Consider the following 23,974-nt stretch of genomic DNA (forward strand, 5'->3'; position numbering starts at 1 on the left):
GATGTCGATCAATCTCAATACGATATGCAACTGAGATATCTATTCAACAGTTATAGGGATTCATCCATTCCGATTCCACTGATATTCGTTATTAATGATGTTGAATTGAATTATCTATTAGAATTGAATAAAATGCATCGAATTTTGACTGTTCTTGGTGTGACTTTAGTTAAGAAGGATGTTGTCGAAGGTGAACGCGAAGATTCAAATAGGGAGGATAATAATGATTGGGGTTTTTGGGAGACAGTGGAGATAGTTCCTGTGGATAATGTGGTTATTCCTGAGACAGTTGCTCCTGATCGTAATGTCGCTGTTACGCACAGAATTCTATCGACAGTTGAAGACAACGAGACTATAAATGATTTTACAAATGAAAATTTGATTACTTTATCCCAACAGAGACATGAGTCGGGTGGGAGCTCAGAGGTTGGAGCAAGTGGACCGTCCTCTAATTCTTCCCGTGTGGCTCCCGATGATGAGGACTTATATATCGAGCAACTGTTTGAAACCAAGAAAGATTTGCAGGAAGCTGTGCACCGGCTGACATTAAAATATAACTTTGAGTTCAAGGTAAAAAAAACCAAACAAGTTATTGTTGACAATTGCATGCGTCGAAAACAGTTGCCATTGGTGCTTTAGAACAACTAAGATGGACACGAATGAGTACTTCGTAATTCACAAATATTCGCGGGAACATACTTGCAAAGTGGGAATTCGTCAAAACGATCACAAGCAAGTTTGAGCATGGTTTATTGGTTGACAGATAATGCAAAAGTATCAGGACCCACGGACAAGCTACAGACCTTCAGACATAATTAACAACGTCCATCGAGAGTATGGAGTGATCATGAACTACCAGAAAGTTTGGAAGACCAAAGAATGTGCGTTGGAGGATTCAATGGGATAGGCTGAGGAGAGCCATGCTACATTGGCCAAGTATTGCCATAACATGGGAACAACTAATCCTGGCACGACATTTTTTATTGAGATGGGGGGATAATTGTTTTAAGTATTTCTTCATGACTCTCGAACAATGTATTCGGGGTTTTCGGAATGCAATGCGACCCGTAATTTTAGTTGATAGTACAACTTTGGAAGCTAAATATCAAGGTAAATTAATTATTGCTACATGTCAAGACACCAACATCCAAATTTACCCTATTGTATTCAACATAGTCGACAACGAGAATGATCTGTCCATGCGTTGGTTCTTTTCTAAACAGAGGGAAGTGATCGGGGAAGTCGAAGACCTTACCTTTGTAATTGATCGGGAACAGTCTATAATAAACAGTATCGCTGAAATTTTTCCCGAGGCACATCACGGGTATTGCATGTACCATATACAAGGTAATTTGAAAACTAAATATTGGGGCAAAGGCATCGTTTCATTGTTCAGGAGAGCAGTCGAAGCTTACAGTGTTGAGGAGCGTAATAAGTTCATGTTCGAGATAGGAAGTAAATTATTACCGGCGTTGGAGTATCTAACGAACATGGGGAATGGACATTGGGCACAGTCATACGTTTCAGGACGTCGATACAACATGATGATGTCGAATAACGTGGAGTCGCTCAATGCATTGTTTAAGAAGGATCGAAAGTTACCAATTTTGCAATGATTGAGAACATTCGTAACAAGCTGCAACAGTGGTTTCATGACCGACGTGCGGCATCAAAAAGTTGCACTAGTGTGCTGGCCCCAGCTCAAAAGGAGAAACTCTTTAAGGCGGTAGAGGTTGCAAGAAAGTTGAATGTAGAAGCACTAGATGAGTTCCGCTTCTCTGGGCAATGTGCACGTAATATGGCATATATGGTGAACTTAACTGATAACACATGCACTTGTACGAGATTTTAGTTAGAGAGTTTTCCATGTGAACATGCACTTGCGGTGGCCATGTATCAATACTTTACAGCGAGAACGTTATGCTCTTTGTATTATATGACTAAGTCTTGGAGAACAGCATATGCTGAGACTATATTTCCTCTGTCGAATGAAGCCAAGTGGAAAGTTCCCCAGCACATTCTCCCGTTTGATACTTTGTTGCCACCAGCAGTTGAACTGCATGGTCCTGGATGTCAAAGTACATCTAGAATACCATCTACCAGAGAGTTTCCTCGACCGCATAGGTGTAGCAGGTGCAGAGCCATAGTGCATACTCGGCAATTTTGTAGCAGTCAAATTCCCCTAAATGACAATTAGACAGGTACGTCAAATAAATAATATTTTCGTTTACTTTACACTGTTAAATATTAATTCTTGATAAATATTCAATGTTCAATATTTATTCTTGATAAATATTCATTCTTGATAAATGTTATTTATAATGATTCATATAAAAAAGTAATTTCATACTCGACATATGTGTAAAAATCAACTTACAAAAAAATAATTAAATTTTCAATTTGAATGTTATATATATTGAACACAAATTTACAATTATTTCATAATCACAAAAAATAATTAAATTTACAATTCGAATGTTTCATATATTTAACACAAATTTACGGGTCACCATCAAATTCGAACAAATCACAAGCTAACTTCTTTCTTCAGAGAAGTATCCACGATTGGTTGATTCTATCAATCTTATGTCTTATACTTAAAAATTCAACGTACTTAATGGCAAATATGCTGCAGTCGCCTACAGCTACGGACTTCAGGTGTTGCTCGAGCCGGCCTTGTTTCAAACATGAATGATCTGGGTCGTCTATAGTCGTGTCAGCAAAACGATCTCCAGCGTAACATAGTGATTATTGATGCACGCTGGAATGTACATATATGTACAACCCTCTCATGATTTTTCCCCGACACTCGGCGACATTCCTATGACCCACTCGAGCATATATTCTGGCACCATGTACTCGTTACCCATAAGTTGGAGCGACTGATACTCTATGGTAACGGCACACAGGAACTCGGTGTTCAATATGACTCGGCCATGGACGTCAAATGATTTTGGATGTCTTTGAGCTCGATCTCACAGCAAGTCCATGGCCAGGTCGATGTGCTGCATCAGGAAACACCAGAAAAACTATGAGTTATTTATTTAATAAACACAAAGTGACGTATACATAAAAAACATGAAATGAATACTTTACTTACATCGTCGGCGAGCCAAGCTCCCGCTTCCCGAAGTGGTGATATCGTGGAACCACTTGTAAGCGTCTGAGACCGTCCTCTGACCTATCGTGCGCTAACTCTGAAAAAAAAGGGAAATCTTAAAAAATAAGCACAGACGAGTTAGCGTACAGTGCTTTATTAAAATCATACAATACTTACCCGGGGATAATTTTTCTCCACTCCGTCTCGAATGCTTTCCACTTGGCGTGGTCCACCTCCCTAAATAAGTTTGGGTGCGTCCCATCGATGAACGATCTCCTCTTGGTCTCAACCGTAAAGGGGGAAATAACATACTGTGATAGTACTCTCGACCTCTTGCCGACCACCTGCTCCGTCTCATCAACAGCATGTCTCTTACCTCCAGTCACGATGCCATCGAGGCCACCTCCTCCTCCGCCCCTCCCATCGGGGCCACCCCCCTCCCCCTCCATAGACAACCACAATGTCATCACGCCAAAAATGTGGGTGACTCCCCTCTTCATCACCATCTCTGCCACCCTCTCGATCATCATCTCCGCCATGTCCCCCATCGCCTACCAACTAAATTTCCAATAAGTGCCGCTACTGTATCCTGAAGGTCGACAACGTAAGACCGTAGCATTCCAACATCATGGGATAGATTGTCAATCCTCCTTGTCAACTCTCGTCTCATATCGTCGACCCTCCCTATCAACTCTCATCCCAGATCATTGACATTTTCCATCAACTCTCGTTGTAGTGCGCCAACTTCCTCTGCTATAAATCCAGTCACACGGGCATACAAATCATCACTGTATGTAAGAGATACACGAGGGAGGTGTCTGGACGAGGGAGAAGGAGATACCCTTGGCGGTGGCGATACCAATGGCGACGACGATGCCCTCGACGAAGGTGATGCCAATGACCGCGACGATGCTCACGATAGAGGTGATACCAATGGCGACGGAAATACCCTCAGTGGAGGTGATCGTCGATCAGCTGAACCGCCCTCCTGCACAAATAAAAACATTAAAAATCATTCAATAAATTTATACAAAACGATATTCAATAAATTGTATTTAATTCACATACCCAATCTCTGTCCAGGCTCGGATCAAATATCTTCGATATCTCCTCGTCTTGGGTGTACGGAACACCTAAATCCCGCACAAGACTCTGAGCCTCCTCTTCCATTGACGACGTCAACTCAGGTATGATTTCAAGCTCACATATTGACATTTCAACTAATTAACGATTATGTACACAGATTTTAAACTACGTCTAATATAAATCACAAATGCTTATACTTATCTGAGGATCGTCGAAGAAGGTCGATAACTGTTTCCCAGTGGGATATCCATCCGCTCGCGATGATGTATAGTATTTACCTGCACCGCTAAGGGCAATCCATATGTATCGTATTTACGCGTTGACCCATTGGGCCTCAATATGATCTGGTGAAGACATGTACGGTGTCTTCATAGCATCTCCGACCCCATGGATAGTGGTTGAACGCATTGATGTCGTCAACAACTTGCAAATGAAAAATGTCGATGGCAGTCTTCTTGTGAAGACACCTCATCACACCCTCGAGGATGTAGACCAGCCCAAACTTCAATCTATTTAGCATCTGGTCGCACCCCCTGATCGCGATTATCAACTCGGGTAGAAGCACCGACCCATGTCCCTGGAAGTACATCTCATACAGCTTAATGTTTTCTCTTAATGGCTGTATCGTCGCCCGTAATCCTCAGTCCAATAATTAAGGTAAACTCAATTATTGAGAAACTGACGACCTTGCCCCTGAGGTCGAAGTGGAGGGAATCGCCGTCGACTGGCCTCAGAAGCCGACATAGAAGTGCATCGATGATCTGTCCTGAGTATTGTACCTCTTGCAACTGGTACAGTGGCCACAAGAAGGACTGTCGTAACATATCTCCGTACTGATCATCGAGCAGCTCCAACACAGCAGTAAAACTCTCAAAGCTACTGTTCCAAGTAGCTTTCCCTGCCATCTGTCTTAACTCCCTATCTAAATGATACTCCATCCTACAAAAATTCAAATATTAGGATATTGAACAAGAGATAATAAAATAACGCATAATCTCAAAAAATCAAGCGAATCGAATTCTAACTACCATACAATACGCAAGACATTAACGCTAACAAAATAAATTCAGCACAAATGTAAAAAATAATTAATTAAATTAAAATACAAACATGAAAAATAAACAAGCTGTAGAGTAAAATCTATAGAAGAAAAAAAAATACATGTATTCGAATACGCACTCGGTCGTTTTACAATTACATAAATGCAAAATTTTCTGCAAAGTAAACAAAAAAAAAAAAAAGGAAAATGAAGTTACCAGGTTAATTGAGATTCATAAGAAACCGTAACTTTACAAAATGAATCTTCTTCTTGAGATTTCTTAACACTTAACCGTGATCCATTTTTTCGATTCTTGGGTCAGAGATTGAGATTCTTGATCTGTGAAAAACCTGATTTTCCCAATAATTCTGACTTTCTTTGATGCACTTGACCCCTTGCCAACTTTAACACGGTTTGGGTCTGTCGTTACTGAATCCATGGAAAAATTTCACAATTTCTTAACGCTGGAGAGATGAATAATAGGATTACTTGTGCACCTCCGACTCTCAAAGCAATCCACAAACAGAACCAGCAGTAGGAAGTAGGAACAATAACATGGATGGAACATGGAAACAAGAAGCAGAGATGAATGTGAATGAATATAGCCGTTGAGGTTTTATTCAAACTCTGGTCTGAGCACTCTCTTTCGCTCCGACGCTCTTAAATTTAAAAACGAGGGTATTTTCGTCAGTTCGTCGCAGTCTTGCCCTTTTCAGCGCACACCAGAGTGACCATACGCTCACTGTCAGAGTATACTGACTCGAAGAAATTACACAACGGGTCCTCAAATTCTTGTATGAATAGCAAGTTAGCCTCAGTATTAAATAGAAGGAAGTTCCTCTATTTTTCTTTCTCCTTCATTCTCTACGGTTCTTTCAATTAGCATCTATAGGCGACAAATACACTAGATTCTGGTAATTTTCTATTCTAATATATTCTTTGCAATCTATTTAGCTAATTTCTTCAATCAATTGTTTATGTAATTATAAACCCTAGTTTGATGTAATTTGGTAAGCTGACTTGTTGGATGAGCAAGAAATTGTCGTTTCAGATAATCGACCTTTACTCGCTGTAATCCGAGTATTGGATTTGAAGAAAATGGAAGGAATGGTGGATAACTACAGGAGCAGTACAAAGAAGATAATGTCACCATGTGACGTGGAGGCTCTGAAGAAATGTTTGGAGGAAAACAAAGGGGATTATTTCAAATGCCAATCGCAGATTGAAGCTTTCAGATCTTCATGTTCCATAAAAAGTGCGAAGACATCTTCGGATTCCCGCAAATAGTTAAACGCTGCTGTTTAATTGTAAGTTTCAGCTACACTTTTTACAATTTTGTTTCGCAGAATTTGTATTTATGGTTGTTATAGCTGCAGAATTTTAAATTGGAATCCTCAGTATGGGTTGAATCTGAATCGTGTTAGAAATCCAGAACCTTTCTATCTCTACAAAGGCTAGACCATGTTTGCTAAAGTTTAAGGTTCGCTTATAAGTAATAAGTTTTGAGAGTAGGTTAAAGCTGGAAATACGTAATTGTTTTTACTCGAAAGTGAGAAGAGAGTAAGTTATTCAATGTCTTTTTATGTGAAGACTAGGAAAATATCTGATGCTTCTTAAGTAGAACCGGCCAGCGAGAGAAAATTCTTGAGCAAGTGAGAGTTTTTGGAGCTATGGAAGAGAGATCTGTATCCGTACTTGATGTTTAGGATGAGTATCTTCCTCGTGAATCTCTTGATTTGCCTCCCTCCCACATTTTTTGAAAATTTGATGTCCTGAACTACATGGTACTGAAAATTAGAAATTCTAATTCGATACCACAAAGAACAATGATCTCGGTAAAGAAAAAGAAAAAAAACAAACGCACAAGATTTATAGATGGTCGCTTGAGTGTGAGAATATATCTTCTTCCATCGCTGCAGTAACTCACTTTAATGAAAAGAAGTTTACAAGAGAACAAATCGAACGCCCAATTTTCTAAGATCTATCTCTCCTTTGATGATGATATTTAAACCCCGACAAAGGCTTCCTATTTAAGGCCACATGACGACAATAATTAGGCTTCACAACTTAATATCAAGATATTAGACCATATGTTATGAAAGATTGGAGGAATCCTCAATTTATACATTAGTGACATAAAGAAATAAACTCTTCACATACTTGAAACTGCTTTGCCTATCATCATTTTAGCTATTGCATTTATTTCTCTTTGTTGCTGTAATGCGTATAAATGAAATTTAGAATTGGACACAGTATCATATATCTTTTAGATGCTTGTATTCCTTGGGAATTCTTAATAGAGGTCCACATTCTAAAAGGTTTATGATAATCTATTAATCTGAACAAAAACAGGAAAATGCTCAGTGAGGGTAGCAACACATTTTCTGTAGGTCCAGTGGATTTAAATGACGTTTATTAGTTTAGCAGGAATTTTAGATTCATATGTATACTCTGGTTGTCGTTCTTCTTCAATAGTTGATTGTGTCTATCTAACTATATTGGACTGTGACGATTTATGTGTGTAAGTGCTCAATTCCCATTTCAGGTAATCTACATCTGTAATACGAAGTGTTGTGCCTAGATAAAGGGGAGACAACTGCTTAAAGATTATCAGGATGTTGTGCAGGCTCTCATGAAGAGTCGAGCTTTAAAATCTTCTCGCTCTCTAGAAAATGCCTTCTATATAGCTCAACATTGATGTTTACTCTTTTTTTGTAGCCTTCCATTTTCAATTGGACAAGTCGGGCATTTCTGCTCTATGACACTGTTGGTTTTGAGAAATTTGCAATAACTATTTTTTTCACTTTTATTCATGTTCTTGGTTAATTTTCTTGGGCATTTGAGTGTGCACTATGGGTCATTATGATCTTTTGCTTCCGTTTTGGTTTCCAGTTTCAGGCCTTGTTTGAGCCACGTTCTTTGAAAAAAATACATTTTTCAACAGTGATTTGACATCATTTTAATCACACATTCTTTAATAAAATAATATTACACGCAAATTCAAGACATTTCCTTATTTTTTAATTACACATTTCTTATCAATATACTATTCAAAAATGTATTTTCATTCCAATAATATAACTCAAACAAGGGCTTAATCTTTTGTTATTTGTGGTTCGGAGTATAGCGCTGTCGGTTTTTTTTTGGGAGTTCAACGATGTTAAAGTAAGGATATTTATAGGTGGATATAAGTTTATAAATTGTAAACAAATTCAGTTAAACTCAAAGATTGATATTACTTATTATTATCTAAAAATTTTGAGGGATTCACTTCTATTTTTAGAATAAAATGTTCAAAAATTTACTCATGCCATGAAATAATTTAAATACAAATTTTTGTATCAAAAGATTGTGTGTAATCATGTAATGTACTTGAGGGGTAGGGATGGCTATTAGGGGTGGACAAAATAACAAATTCAGTTAAACTCAAAGATTGATATTACTTATTATTATCTAAAAATTTTGAGGGATTCACTTCTATTTTTAGAATAAAATGTTCAAAAATTTACTCATGCCATGAAATAATTAAAATACAAATTTTTGTATCAAAAGATTGTGTGTAATCATGTAATGTACTTGAGGGGTAGGGATGGCTATTAGGGGTGGACAAAATGTCGAGATCAAACCAAGTCAAACCAGAACTAAATCAAACCAAACTAAACTAAGCAGTTCGGTTCAGTTCCACAAAAAAAAAATAAAAAAAAAATAGAATGGTTTTGGTTCTTAATATCGAGAACCATTTGGTTTTGGTGTTCTAGAATCGAGAACCAAACTTATTTTATAATTTTATTTTTATATGAATTTAATCTTGTATTAATTGAAGCTGGTCCAATAGTTATTATTTTTGTACAATCCATAAATGGTATTACTCCAAATTCAAACCCTTAAAGAGTCCCAAACTTTGCCCTTCATATCCCTCAAGCGAAGCAATGAAGTATTAAACGTTTAATGATTTTCTGGATAGTAAGTGCTAAGTTTCTATCATGAAACTTGATGTTATTAACTTTTTGGTAAAGAAGCATTCGTTTATATTTTGTTTGTCAGTTTGAACTTTTGAAGTATTGATAATTGATAATTTAAACTTACTAAATGTTTGATATTTATATTTTTTATTTAAGTTATATTACTAACAAAACAATTGGTTTATGGTTCGATTCAATTCTCTAAAAACCATAGCCAAATGGAATCATGTCCACCCCTAATGGCTATATTTCTAGGAGCGAACTCCAACCGAATATGAAGCACATCTATGTAAACTCCAGTTTGATAGAAATTATAATCTAAATTTTTATCAAAATTACAGTTAACAACTAATTTTAATTATATATTTAATGAAACTCACAACTTTTTTAATCACATGTTTCATTAACTTTTATCAACATCTTATTTTAGCCTCCACCATACATGGACTAAATTTTGAATTGTGTCGCTAAGTTATTTAACCCGTGTTTGGGTTCTATTCTTCAAAAACTCATTTTTATTTCTTTAAAAACTCATTTTTTTCAAAACTAGTTTTTATCCACACATTCTTCCATAAAATAGTTCACCTAAACTCAATTTAATTTTTTTTTAATTACACGTTCTTCTAAAAATCACTATTTCAAAATACATTTTCCTCCAAAAAATAGCGTAGTGTTATTGTAAAACTCAATTATCCTAATTTTCCCTCAAAATTTATTGAAATAACATAAATTAGTTAATTTTTATATATTTTTAAAGTGAAAATTACATAATACCAATTATTTAAAAATTACAAAAAATCAAGTATAAAATTTTATTATTCACAAATCAGGTATTATATATAATTAATCCACCCAATTCAATTAAAAATCCTAATCATTTTACCCATTTTCAATCTCATCTCTTCATTCTCTCTTCTCGACGCTGGCTTCTCTATTCTCGACGCCGACGACCCATTCAAACACTGCAATGATGATGAAGGAAATTCGTCAGCGTGTGGAGGTGATGCTGCTGTGAATGCAACGTTTCGATGTTGCATTTATCTTTCTCTTTCCGATTTGCAGATGATGGTTTGTGCCCGTCTCTACCGTCTCTCTTTTCAACGTGGCTATCCATTCAAAAACTGCAACCGATGCCAAGGAGATGCTCTGGTACCTACATGGGGGAGGCGACATTCGTAGCAGCATGAAGTTACAGTTTCGATCTGCACTTTCTAGGGAATTTTTTGGGTTTTTCGATCTGGCGACGATTTTGGTTGAAAGTGTTGGTGGGGTGTTAATGGTGGCGGTGGCGGTCGATGATGGTGATGTGATGGCGACGCTGTAATAGTTTCCTCCGTGCAGCGTGGATGTGGGTGGTGTTGATAGGGCTATCAATGGATTGAACTTTAATTCGAATTCAATCCGAATTCGATGAAATTAACGGCAGATGGATTTAGGACATCAGTCCGATAACCCGATTAAGATTCAAATTCGATAATTCATTAACTAAATAAAACAAATATGGATATAGGTCAATCTGATCTGATTTATTATAATAATATAATATATTTTATATATTATTTCATAATTTATTACACATAAATTTATTTTTATTTTTATTTTTATTTTGAAACTTGTATTATACTTAAACATAATTTTCAAATAACTAATAATATTAGATAATAGTATAATGTTGCTAATTGAAATATACGAAGAGATTTAATTTTTTATTAATTAAGATAATATAAAAATAATATTTAATTTATTTTATAAATTAAACAACCAAAGGAGTCGACATTAGAATTGCTTTTATTATTTTCAACTTATTACTCCCCACATCGAATATTTACTAGAATATCATAAAATTTACAATCTATAATTACGTAGGCAAAGAATTGGGTAAAAAAGCTATCTAGGCAATAAGAAGTTGACTAAATTTTTTATTTTTCTAATTTTTTCAATTTCGGATCGGGTTATCGAATCAGATATCCGACAACACGACAGATCAAATATAGATTTAATAATCAAATATATGTTAGATTATGGATCAGATCGGATAAGATAATTTTCTTAATGGATCGGATCGAATTTGGGCAGATCCGATCCATTTACAACCCTAGGTGTTGGTGATGTTGTAAGGTGATGGTGTGGCGATGGTCGTGCAGGGGATCTGGTAGGACGGTCGTGGTGGTGATGGGAGCGGCAATGCTCATGTTGGCAATAATGATTTGGGTGGTGTTGGTGAGGTTGGGAGGTGGTATATTATTGGACGTGTTTGGTGGTGGTTCTAGTCTTGTTGGTTGTAGTGATTTCTAGTGGCAGTGGAGATTGTGGCGAGGTTGTGGGTTGGGAATTGTTGTTGTATTTGATGGTGGCGGTCGTGGAGATTTTTGGTGGCGATGAGCGGCAATGCTCATGTTGGCAATAATGATTTGGGTGGTGTTGGTGAGGTTGGGAGGTGGTATATTATTGGACGTGTTTGGTGGTGGTTCTAGTCTTGTTGGTTGTAGTGATTTCTAGTGGCAGTGGAGATTGTGGCGAGGTTGTGGGTTGGGAATTGTTGTTGTATTTGATGGTGGCGGTCGTGGAGATTTTTGGTGGCGATATCATGGTGTTGGTGGCAAGGTGAGGATGGTTACAAGTGGCGGTGGTAACAGTGGAATTGTTGGTGGTGTGTGATCGACTATTTGACCTATAACCAATTATTCGGTTACTCATGACCAATTATTTAATTGTAACATTAAAATTTGATAATTTGTGACCAATGAATTTAAAAATATGTGATTGATAGATAAATTGTGACTATAATTTTTTGATCTGTGACCAATGAAATAAATTGTGATCTATGAAAGTTTTTATTTGTGACCTCGAAATAAGTTATGACGAATTAATTCGATAATGTGTGACCAATAAATAAGTTGTGACATATAATTATGTACATACATGTGATCATTAATTGTATAATTGTGACTTTATTATATTTAATTTATAAATATTTTTTAATTAATTAGATAAAAACCTGATTTGTGAATTCTTCATAGTTAAAATCTGGTTTGTGAATTTTTCCTTTTTTTAAATATGTTCATTCAACCTTTGAGTAGACTGAATTGCAAGAACGGATCCATGTTCAACATGGCCCAATGGGCTATAATAATCAGCCAGATGAACTAGGTATAGAAACTCCGTCGTATCTCACGACACCATTATTATAGTATAAATATTGGGGGTTAAACCCTAGTTCTTTTAACGGTGGCCTCCACAGACCAGAGAGATCAAAGGAAAGGTAATCTCCCATCTGTTAGCTTGGTTACGTTTACAATTGTGTATGCCTAGCTTTCTGTAAATGTGTACGAATGTATACAACAGTGTTTAGTTTCGACATTTTTGAGTGTGCTGAATCAGTGAACAATTTGTATATCTGTGTAAATATGTTGAAAATTATTTAAAATAAAAAAGAAAAAAATTCTACGGATTCATTGATGCTCAATAATAGCATTTCTGTTTGTAAAGTTATATCGAGTATACTTGGAACGATTTCTGTCGCTTTGATCGAAATTATATTAAGATAATAGCGTTAATGTTTTCAGATTTGTGTGATAAACATGCAAGAGAAATAACTATCTGGGACTGTGCTTTAATGTTCTAATATAGGTAATGGCTCCAAAGCAGCCGAACACTGGTCTATTTGTGGGTTTGAACAAAGGCCATGTAGTGACCCCAAAGGAATTGGCACCCCGCCCGTCTGCTAGAAAAGGAGTGAGTTCTTCTATGCCCTTTGTCTAGTTTCTTACTAATTTGTTAAGAGTATTTCTGCCTAAGGAAACTCATAATGGTTTTGAATGATTGCACTTGTTCTAGCAGATCAAGCTTTTGATGATATATTACAATTTTTTATGTTAAGACTTTTTCTTCCAATTTACCATATACTTCAGCAAGAATGATGAAATGATAGGTTGTATGCATATTTAATTTTAAGCTGGAAGATTGTTCCTTGAATCATGGTTGTTTTGTCTATTATTATGTGCTGTACAGATATCTTAATAACCATTTAACAAGCCTGTTCGAGAAATTCAGACTTTTGTTAAGTAGATTAGTTTTTTAGGTTAATAAAGCATAAGCTAATATCTACAATTCACAATTCATAAATTCTTTTTCTAGCTAAGTTAGACGCAAAAATTCTGACCCTTGCTGTAAACAATTTGGGATTAATTCAGAAAACAAGCAAGAGAGTACATTTTGTGAGGAGCCTTATTAGGGAAGTTGCTGGATTTGCACCATATGAGAAGAGGATCACTGAGCTTTTGAAAGTTGGAAAGGATAAACGTGCTTTGAAGGTTGCTAAAAGAAAGTTAGGCACTCACAAGAGGGCAAAGAAGAAGAGAGAGGAAATGTCTAGTGTTCTCCGCAAGATGAGGTAATTTTCCCAAGTGATATTATTGTTCTTTCCAAGTTTCATAATACCAGGAATTTGCCATGGTCTTTATATAATTGATTCCTTAATCCTTTTTTGCTTATATTATTTTGGAAATTTATGCAGGGCTGCTGGAGGTGGTGAAAAGAAAAAGTGAAGCTTTTATCTTAGGCTTTCAGTTTTGGAAGTAGATCTTGAATCAGAGTATTTGATTAGAAGTGTATTAGTTTATGCATTTTCATTAAGCTTTAAGTATGTTTTGTTGGTATTTAGACATTATTAAATTAAGGACCTTTTTTTATCATGTTGGAGTTACTTTTAAATTTTATTATGTAACCTATCTGATGACCGAGAGTATTTTGTTCTTCTGATAACTGTTCTTGTTCTGCATAAACTTATGAACACTTTCAAGATCGAAGGAAATTTAGTTAACGGGAACGAGTATTTCCAGGCCATTTAGATTTGAATTTACAAAGGATCTGATCCTGTTCAAATATCTAGCTACTGCAAATTTTATTCACTTTTGTTAGTCGTTACGTAATTTGCTTATTCAAGTAATGATTAGAAACAAAAATATGCTTCCCGCTTACTTTTAAGCTTAGCCAAACATGCTGCCAAGGAAAGAGGCTATTAGGTCACTTTTTTATGGTGTCATTGCTAAAATAGAAAGCAAGATGATCATTTCTCCTTCAAATTTTCCTGACAAAGCAGTATCAAGTTGACTCATAATTAAAACTACTTGACCCAAATGCGGGGTTTAATTATCCATATCAATAATCGACCACCACAGTACGAAGGAAATATTACAATTCTACAATTTCCTTTACAATTATTTAACGATAACATGCGACAACATTCATTGATGCTATCAGTTTCTTATACTGCATTCTTCTCTATTTTGGTGAACAGAAGCCCAACAAGCAGTAAAGCAGCTTTTCCATGGCCATTACAGTCTATATAAAAAAAGGACGCAATTGAAAAATTACAACATGAAATCATGTCTTGAACTTCTGGGATATTCTCTCGACCCCTTCTTTCCAGTTTCCAGCTGCTCGCTTTGTGCCTTCCTTAACAGCTGAAGTAAATTTGACAGAGTTTTGCCTTACCTCTTGTAAAGAACTTTCCAATTTTGATTTAGCAGCATCTTTTATATCGCCTGCCCCTCTGCCTATGTTTAAGAACTTCTCCTTCAACATTGATATCAAGAGAAGTATTTTCTCAATGATTTTACTAATAGTATCTTTTGATTTACCCCTCACTTTGTCTGCCATCGCCCTAAGCTTGTCCACCAAATTCTCAGACCTTCCAACAGTTCCTTCAACTGAGAGCTGCTTTCCAGTAGCAAGCCATGTAACTGCAGCATCTTCTTCTTTGCGCAGATCATTGTCAACCACAATTTTAAGGCCCTGCTCCTCCCAACGCTCTCTGGCCTCCTCCAGGACTTTTAATTGCTCTCTTGCTCTTTTCGCCTCGTCTTCAGCCCAAGATCTGGGTAAAATAAAATATGAACGTGAGTTAAATAATTTAAAAATAATAAGAAAACAATAGAATCATCGTTTCAAGTATTATTTTTATATTCTTCTTCTACTTCATGAAACATATTGTTTTTCTGCTTCCCTCTCTTTTGAGATGTCTCAGAGAGAGATTAAAATCAAAATTGCAATCACCTCGTCTTTCTTATCGAAACCTTCCTACATTTCTCAGAGAGATCAACATTCAACTCTTAGTAACCAAAAGCAAAAACTGTGGAGGGTAGTTAAAATGTCCACCACACCCCCACCCCCCAACCCCCAAATGTTAAACTCCCTAGACACCATAGACACTTTTTCCAAAATTCTGTACTACGCACAAGAGCAGATCTTTTGACATGTTCAGTCCCATGGTGTTGCCCATCCATCAGTATAACAGAGACAAACCACCAATGGCTATGTTAGTAGTTCAATGATCAATTTTGACCCTATTCTGTCACAGGGATGATACCGGCTAAAGCATTTAGAAGGTTAAGTTAATGGTAGAAAGAATAGGATGTCTTCCTGGTAAATTTATCTGTTACTTATTTTGCCACGAGGGGAAAAAAAAACTCTCCAGAGGATGTCTCCCTGGTAAATTTACCTGATAATAATTTTGCCATGAGGTGAAAAAACTCTCCAGAAGAGAACATAAAGGTAAAAATCAGCAGGAAAGAAACTATAGAGATATAACAATCTTGACATTGCAAGAAACAATCTATAAAGAAATCTTTTGATATACTCGAATGAAGGAGCTTATTTTGATGGTTACTTTGTGCTATATATTTTTGCCTTGATAATCCAGGAAATGTGTCTCACAACATATCCGTGAAAAATTTTCATAAAAAAATAACCCGTTAAAAGTGGCCATGTAGACAGACATTGGCCAAAAGGAAAAGGAATTGCAGGCCACACCTATGACCAAGTTATACTGCTTAGACAATGACACACAAATCTAATTAGAATGCAAATTAGAGGGAATATTATCTTCAAAGTTTTATGATATAAACACATGCAATCCCTTTATCATTATATATATAATTTTTAACCACTCGAGAAGCCTCTATTCAAATGTAAAGATGAAAGAGAGGTTTCTCACCTAGCCATGGATAAGGCTTTTCGCTCAACTTCCAGCTCATACTGTAACCGGGAAATCTCTTGATTCTCAGTTTCTGCATCCCTCCGAAGCTGGTTAAGCCTTTCTTTTTCATAGGAAATCTCGAACTTATTACTCATAAGGGTTTGCAATTGTTCCTCCAGTTCACGCCTTAACTTAGAAAGAACTTCCATTTCTGAGTCCACAGCAGCTTGTTCCTTCATTAAGGTAAAACTTTCATTTTCCCGTTCAGCCCTCATCCTCTCCAACTCTCTTCTTGCCTCCTCTGCCAATTTCTCAACAGCATTAATCTTTTCCCTTTCCAGAAAAAGCTCCTGCTCATAACTAGCATTGAGATCCTTTTCAACTTGAGCAACTAGAGTACTATGAGCAGCTACAGCCTTTTCTGCCATAGTTTCAGCCTCAATACGTGCAAGTTCCTCGCTAACAATGGCAGAAGCATCACCAGTTGCAAGGGCAATAGCAGCTTGTGCTTTTGTTACAGGTTTTTCTGGCTGGAATAGTCTTGTATATCCTATCGTAGTAATAGGATGGCTTAACTCCATATAAGAAAGTAAGTTAGACGAAAATGATGACATGGATGAAACTCACCAAGTGCTAGGGTTATAATCCCTTGTTCTCCAGCAGCTAAATCAGCTACAAGAGCAGGCCATGCATCTGGATGGATCTTGTCAATATCTATGAAACCAGATAGCTGCTGCAAGGTCTGGTTGCAGAAAAGGGCAGGTTGATTAGAATATGATCTCAATGCTATGCTATCCACAATAAGTAAATAAAAGCATACATTATCGAATTTGCATAACCTTTCTATCAACTACTGGTAGCTGCCTTTTCTCTAGGGCCATCTTCCAACTCACGAGATCCTGACGACACAACGGGCTGCAACACAACAGTTTGAGAAATAGTTCAAGAGTTGGAAGCAGAAAATGCCATAAGCCCACAATATGCTATATTCATAAGCAACACAAACTCGGGTGTGCAAGAACAGTTCGAGTAGGAAAGACACAAGACAGGGAAATGACTGAAGAGTTACCATAAAGTAAAATATGTTGATCAGACAAAGGCTCCAGATGATTTTATAGCTAAAAAGCACATGAAACCACAGAATAAAGAATGAAGAAAAAGGTTCAATAAAAGAGAGAATTTAAATAGACTCAAGAAAGGTAGCAAGAAAATTGCTATTCTATATACTATATGCAGGTCCTAGAAAGGCATCCATTTTCTTTTTCTTCTGCTATGCTCAATTCAATTAACTATACAAGCCAATCATGTAGGAGAAAAATGACATATATCAGTGAGCAATCATATCACCTACCTGTCAGGAGAGAAGCATAGAGGACTTGCGTCTTCATCTAAAGATGACTGCATATCACGTCTCGAAAGTTTGCTGGCAATAAGTCCAGCTTCCGCCAGGCCTGAAAACATCCCATTGATTCAGAGTCCAGAACACAACAAAGGAAAGTCAATCAAATTACACTCTATATTCAAGCCCCTACCTTGAATGGAAGGGAAGTCAGGGTCTTCAGGTGTAATGTCATCAAATGCAAGTTCCGAGATGTTCTCAATGTACATAGCTGGATAAACTTTTGAAGAAGTGTTCCTAAAATAATTCAGAGATACTGTAATAGCAATATACAGCCATTTGATCTTAATCATTTCAAACACTACAAATCAATATCTTTCACCGTTTATTATAAAACAAGAGAAATTAGTACCTTGAAAGAGCATTGCTTGCTAAAACCAACCAACGAGCATATTCCCGGCGAGTACATAGATCTCCTGGTTGAGCATGAGCATCAATAACCTAAAAGCGTGCAATAAATTGAAACTGAGGTTGGAAACCTTCACACTTGTTCTTCAGAATTTACAGCTGAATTTCTACACTATCGAAAGCTAAGGAATGCCAGTGCCATCTTATATTGCCCACTTGAATGAGTTACTTTTTATCATATTAATTTCAAGAAAGTAAAAGTTATTAGTGAAGCCGATTACATAAGGGCTCTGCACTCGCACGAGAATTAAGTGTGCATATGTACCTGTGTAATCTAGAATTCAAATGAATCTTTTGGCCTTTGGAACACTTCTGGTTTAATTTAAAATACCTACAACAGGTCAAAAACTGCTGGTAGAAAATGCATGAAGTGATTGCTGAGGAAGAGGTAAGCCCTCTTAACGGGCGTGATTGGTTTTTAATCACAATACGAAGTTTTGATGAAGTTGCATGGCATCTAGTCCAATTTTTAAAAAAGTTCTCATACCTATTTAATTAATAATTAATTCATCTAATATATACATAAAGATACTTTTCCATGAGTTCTTCAAAAGAGCACTCTTAACACCCTCCTATTGCACTGCCATGTAAATCACTTTCCACATAAAAATAGTTTAAGAACAACATTAATTTTCGTATCCAGCAAATAAACGAAAATCTCAGTAAATCCATGTTTAATAAAATATACAGTTCAGAAATCACTGTACTATATATACTAAAGGAATTCGGTTCAATTAAATTCTTCTAATCTTTTTCAGTAACTTAAATAAAGCTTAAATATTCACATTGAAAGATAATTATCCAATAAAAATAGGTGAAGCAACTAGTTATGTGAACTACACAGCTGATCTAGCAAAAACAGAATTAAAGGCTAGAGCAATCTGATAAAGTACCTTTAAAATTTGCAACGCTGCTAATGCCTGACCTTGAAGTTGATCGACGACAGAAGGAACCAAAACCCTTCCTGGAAGTGCATGCAGACCCTTAGAGACAATGGATGGAGCAGGAATGCCAGCTGAAGTAAAGAACTTTTCAGGATTTGTAGATTCAAAAGATGAACTGTTAAGATTGATATCATTAAAGTCATTGCCATCTTGCTCATATGCAAGATCATAATCTGCTTCCGGCACAAAAGCAGCTCCATTCAATGCAGTTCCATTTATATTTTCCACTTCGGGATGTATATCATCCATGTCTACTGAATCACCTCCAGCTTTGCTTGACTCAATACACTCTTCATGGCCGAAGCTTGGTTCTAAAACTGCAGCGATCTTTGATTCAACTGAGATTTTTAATGTTGAAGGCTCAACAGAAGAAGGATCCGATGAAGAGTTAGAATTTTCTGTCTCATTCAAGCCAGAAACCCCACCCCTGAAATTGGTGCTTAAATTTGCAGAATTAGCATCAGAGACTGATTGTTCAGGAATAAAGTCATCAAGAAGGTTCTCAGCTTCTGCTTCATTGGTTTTTTCGGCAGTAAGGTTACCACTTTCACACTGAATGCTTGAGTCATCAGTGGTATCAGATTCTGGTGGTTTATTGATCACTTCACGAGCAACCACAATATTGCTAATTGCTGATTCACCATGGGCAGCTTTTTGAATAGAACCATTACTGGTGACATCACCATCTTCAGGTAAATGTCCTGCAACAGTACCATCAGTAATTCTACTTTCAGTAGTTTCGCTGTTTCTTTCACCTGAAGAAGGATCCTCGTATGCAACAGTTTTGCTTGGATAGCTACTCTCTTGCATATCAAGTTTCTCAATATTTTGCTCCTCTTCAACTCCACCAAGATGTTTATCAGAGGACGATGACTCTTCTTGTTGTGTTGTCAGTGGCTCCATCTGCTGTTTCACTCCTGTGAGGGGAAAAAGTCATATCTAGTGAATAAACATATCAGAGCAATATAATCAATAACTGAAGACAGAAATATAATGATGCTAGCACAGAGCATGGATGCATAAAAAGACGCTTAATGAAGCTGAAGCCACCGGTAGAACACCTAGTAGAGAGATCCAATCTTGAGTGAAATAAATATCGTGACTTCAATCATTTTCAGTAAAATCATCATGCAGTAAATCAACAAAGCCCAAAGTCGTGTCTCTTTCCCCTTCAAGTTTACCTATTACAGTACCGGAGTAAATATGATATCCACCAGTATACGTAAGAGCATCTCCAAGAGACTCTTTAAACATGAAATGCTCTTTATTTCAAATAGTCAACCTCCAAAATCATGCTCCAAAACACTCTTTAAATTAACATTTTAATTTAGAGTCTCACTCTCTATAATTAAATGCATTTAAAGTGTTTCAATTTTCAATATAAAAAAATAATAAAATAATCTAAAGGAAAAACTAGTTCAAATAAAAGATAGAGAAAAATAAAAAATATTATTTTGAAGTAATAAAATTAAATGTTAAATATAAAGAGCTTGTTGGAGTATTTCAAAATTTTAACTCTAAATTTGTAAGTGCTCTTGAAACAATAGAATATGCTCTTTAAAAATAGATAGACTCTTAGAGATGCTCTAACGCTTTGCTAGTACACAGAAGTGTATACCATGATTCTTGTGTCTATCAATAACTACAAGCATTACACGGTGAACGTGAAAAAGTAGGCCATTATCTTGGGGATTTCAAAACTTTGGTCTAAATCCAACCTAAGCCAGTAGAGGATCTGTTGAAAAATGATTGGGCCAATCCTAAATATAAAGGGGACTTGCAATCCAGTAGACAACAAATACAAAGAAAAAGAAGCAAAAATAATCAAGATTCAAGTGATTTGGTCAATGGATGGACCTATGTCCAGCAGATAGGAGTGAAATCCACTATCGAGAAAAGAAATGTGGAATTAATATTTAACGAATGGAAATTCCTGATATCCCAAAACCCAAATTCTAATACAAATAAATCAGAATACATTCAATGACAAACCCCCAGACTTCCACATACAAGTACTCAACCCTATTATGCCCATTAGTGGATGGCTTCAGGCTAATTAATTGAAGGAATAGTGAAAAATGTTTCTTAAATAGATAATTTCTTCCAACGATTTGATCCTAACGAAAAACGCACATATCTAGGCTTAGCTTACTAGACAGTCACGTCTGAGAGAACAGACTCACTTGAAGTGCCTCGCTTGCTTATGGACAATGTGGCAAAAGTGAGTCCGGTGACAAAAAGAATCCCTGCAACTCCTGTTCCCAGTATCCCTGAAAGAGAACCACTTCACAAGTGTTATTAGTCTATAGGAGAACCCACCAGTACCAAAAAACTCTTAAATATACACCATTTATGGCAACAGCAGCCTCTAAGGTTATCTGAGTCATTTTTACAATTAATATCATACTTATAGACTTCAATTGGGCAATTTTTTATTGGAAGATTTTACTCATACCACTTCCTTTAATCAAAAAAATAAAAATAAATGGCACGTTAATCAACGAAATTTAAAATAGAAAATCCCTTCTACATACAAAGATATGGCTAGTTTTTCACTTGCTTTTCCATTTCAAAATTTTAAATGATCACATTCAGTCAAATGCATCAACAAACTGCTGTTAGACAGAAATACCCAATTTAATAAAATGAGTAAGATCTACAATAAGAATAATTAGTTAATAGACAGATATGCTGTCACCTGCAAGTGATTGCTGGGGGCGTGAGTCACCCGACTGTTCTTCAGCGTCAGCATTGGACCAACCGGAGAAAGTATCTGAATTTGGATTTGTCCACGAATAATTTCTAGAGCGGCGCTGTTCCACTCCATTACCACTAGCCGCACTAGTACGAACCACCAGCGACACGAAATTCAAATTGTGGCAATCGAGCTTCTGAAACCGCGTGCATACAAAAATTGGCGGAGATTTCCGGTAATTGAGCGCCAGTTTTAGCTGAAAGGAGCTCGGGCACCACGATGTGGTGGCGGTAAAGGCGCTCATTTCCGAAATTCCACCAGTTTAAAGCTCCATTGAAATTCAGTAGTGAAATTACTACAAACCTCAGGATTTTGTTATACAGTGGTTGAAATTGTTGGAATTTGACGGTTAATATGAAAAACTATAAGAGGATAATTTCTAGGGTTTTCAAGTTTATTTAGCCCTGTTTAAAGAATTTTTCAATAAACTAATTTTTAATCCAATATTAGTACATTAAAATATTTTACACGTAAAATTAAATTTTTTTCTACTTTTTAATTACACATTCTTAAAATAATAATAATAATAATAAATCACTATTCTAGAACTCATTTTCCCTCTAAAACTACCCTTTTCGACTTCCTTTAAAATAAAACAATTTATTTTTTATACTCATTTTCAATCAAAATAAAATATTTTACATATAAATTCAATTTTTTTTCCATTTTTTAACTACATATTCTTCAAAAAATTACTATTCAAAATATTGTTTTTACACAATAATGATCATTAAACAAGGGCTCATTAAAATGATTGCGAAAGAGGGAAATTTATAGGTTTTTGTTGTATGTCTATATAAGTATTTTATCTATCTATCTAGCAAACAACGGCTTCTAAAACTAAGAATAAATTAAACCCAATCATATTTTGCATCTTTTCATTTTAACAATGAGCTACCAAGTTTTTTCTTTCAAAAATTAGGTGTATTCTACCTACTCGATTCCGCGACACAACCCACCAACCTAACCTAATTCATTTTCCAAACCCAAGGGTTCAATATTCCTCGATTGTTGGCACCATTGCTTATGACATTGTTTCAATCTTCTTTTGTTGTTGTTGACATTGCTTCCAACGCTAACGGCGAGCGTCACTATAGCAATGGCGTTTCTCAATTTCATAAAGCTACTATTCAGATTTTCTTCTTCTTTAGGTCAAAGCTGCCTCCAGTAGCAACAACAGCATCGTTAGGAATTTCGCAAACCTGTTTTCTCCTTTTAAGTAGCTATTGTTTCTATTTTCTTCTTTCGTAAGTAGCGGCGCCCAACCACTATGCTTGCATGCACCCTCACATTGCTTACTAGTGACAGTGTGCTCGATGGTAGATTGTGGTGCGATGGTGCTAGCAAGGCGAAGTTGTGTGTGTTGTGGTGTGAATGTGTGGTGTGGTGGTGCAGTGGTGGTAGTGGTGGTGATGGTGGATGCAAGTGGGGTACAGGCAATGGTGGTTATAATTTGTTGAAGGTGATGGTACTTATTATGGTTGTGGTAACGATGTGTTCGTAATGTTGGGATGTAGTGGTAGGGGATTGTGAATTCGAGGTGATGGTATTTTTTGGGTGGCATGGACGATGATGGAGGGGAGAGATGGGGGAGATGAAAGGTAATTTATGAACATTTACTTAGATAATTATAATCAGTTAATTCGATAATATATGATAAAAAAATAAGTTGTGATCAATTAATTTAATAATATATGATCGAAAAATAACCTGTGACAAATTAATTTGATAATTTATGACCGATAAATAAATTGTGACTTAAAAAACTTGTAGTTCATGATTGTAACTAGTATATAATTGCAAAAATGCTAAATGGATGGGGCTTGAAGACAGGCCTCAATGTAACTTCTCTCATATAATTGTGAACGTAAATTGTATGCTATTGTGACCTTAATTTATTTAATTAATAAAATTTATTTAATTGCCACTTTGATTAATACTACATGATTTTTAAAAGATCTTCACATGTTTGTCAAATTTGAAGTATATTTTTTTAAAGTTGGTAGTAATGTATTTTTTCCTTCTAAAATCACCAACAAACATATCGAACCAAAATAATTACTATCACCATATTTGGAAATAGTTATTATTCATCTATTTAAACAATTATGATAGTTAAAGGTTGTGATACTATTCATTAAATACTTATAGATGGTTCGTCGTTATTCCACACAAAAAAAAAAAAAGAAAGAAAAAGAAATCACTCAATCGCTTCAAATTAGAGTCTTGAACAATGCTAGGTGTACAATTTTGCTTTAAGGTTTTTTGCAGATATAAATTTGGCAAATTTTCATTTGTTCAT

General features: G+C 36.0%; 2 protein-coding genes and 1 long non-coding RNA gene across 4 annotated transcripts; 2 read left to right on the forward strand and 1 right to left on the reverse strand.

Moving 5' to 3' along the window:
• Positions 1 to 6,041: 6,041 nt before the first annotated feature.
• On the forward strand, positions 6,042 to 8,038 carry LOC111402991. The gene is made up of 3 exons (XR_002704385.1): positions 6,042 to 6,139; positions 6,262 to 6,532; positions 7,771 to 8,038. It is a non-coding gene; the product is annotated as an uncharacterized LOC111402991 (long non-coding RNA).
• Positions 8,039 to 12,303: 4,265 nt separating this feature from the next.
• On the forward strand, positions 12,304 to 14,015 carry LOC111402993 (60S ribosomal protein L36-2-like). The gene is made up of 4 exons (XM_023031328.1): positions 12,304 to 12,449; positions 12,818 to 12,922; positions 13,381 to 13,580; positions 13,704 to 14,015. The coding sequence occupies exons 2-4, from the start codon at positions 12,821 to 12,823 to the stop codon at positions 13,732 to 13,734; spliced, it is 333 nt and encodes a 110-aa protein (XP_022887096.1). The 5' UTR covers positions 12,304 to 12,449; positions 12,818 to 12,820; the 3' UTR covers positions 13,735 to 14,015.
• A 220-nt stretch (positions 14,016 to 14,235) lies between these two features.
• LOC111402992 lies at positions 14,236 to 22,071 on the reverse strand. 2 transcript variants are annotated; one of them, XM_023031326.1, is made up of 10 exons: positions 21,616 to 22,070; positions 21,101 to 21,187; positions 18,867 to 19,834; positions 17,918 to 18,006; positions 17,699 to 17,802; positions 17,518 to 17,617; positions 17,006 to 17,081; positions 16,794 to 16,908; positions 16,185 to 16,716; positions 14,236 to 15,065 (listed from the first exon to the last, which is right to left on the reverse strand). In XM_023031326.1, the coding sequence occupies exons 1-10, from the start codon at positions 21,914 to 21,916 to the stop codon at positions 14,573 to 14,575; spliced, it is 2,865 nt and encodes a 954-aa protein (XP_022887094.1). In that variant the 5' UTR covers positions 21,917 to 22,070; the 3' UTR covers positions 14,236 to 14,572. The 2 variants fall into 2 exon arrangements, with proteins under 2 accessions (XP_022887094.1, XP_022887095.1); XM_023031327.1 differs by lacking the exon at positions 21,101 to 21,187 and having other exon boundaries at positions 21,616 to 22,071.
• Positions 22,072 to 23,974: the final 1,903 nt, after the last annotated feature.

Source organism: Olea europaea, chromosome 11, assembly GCF_002742605.1.
Source record: "Olea europaea var. sylvestris chromosome 11, O_europaea_v1, whole genome shotgun sequence".
NCBI classification, from domain to species: domain Eukaryota; kingdom Viridiplantae; phylum Streptophyta; class Magnoliopsida; order Lamiales; family Oleaceae; genus Olea; species Olea europaea.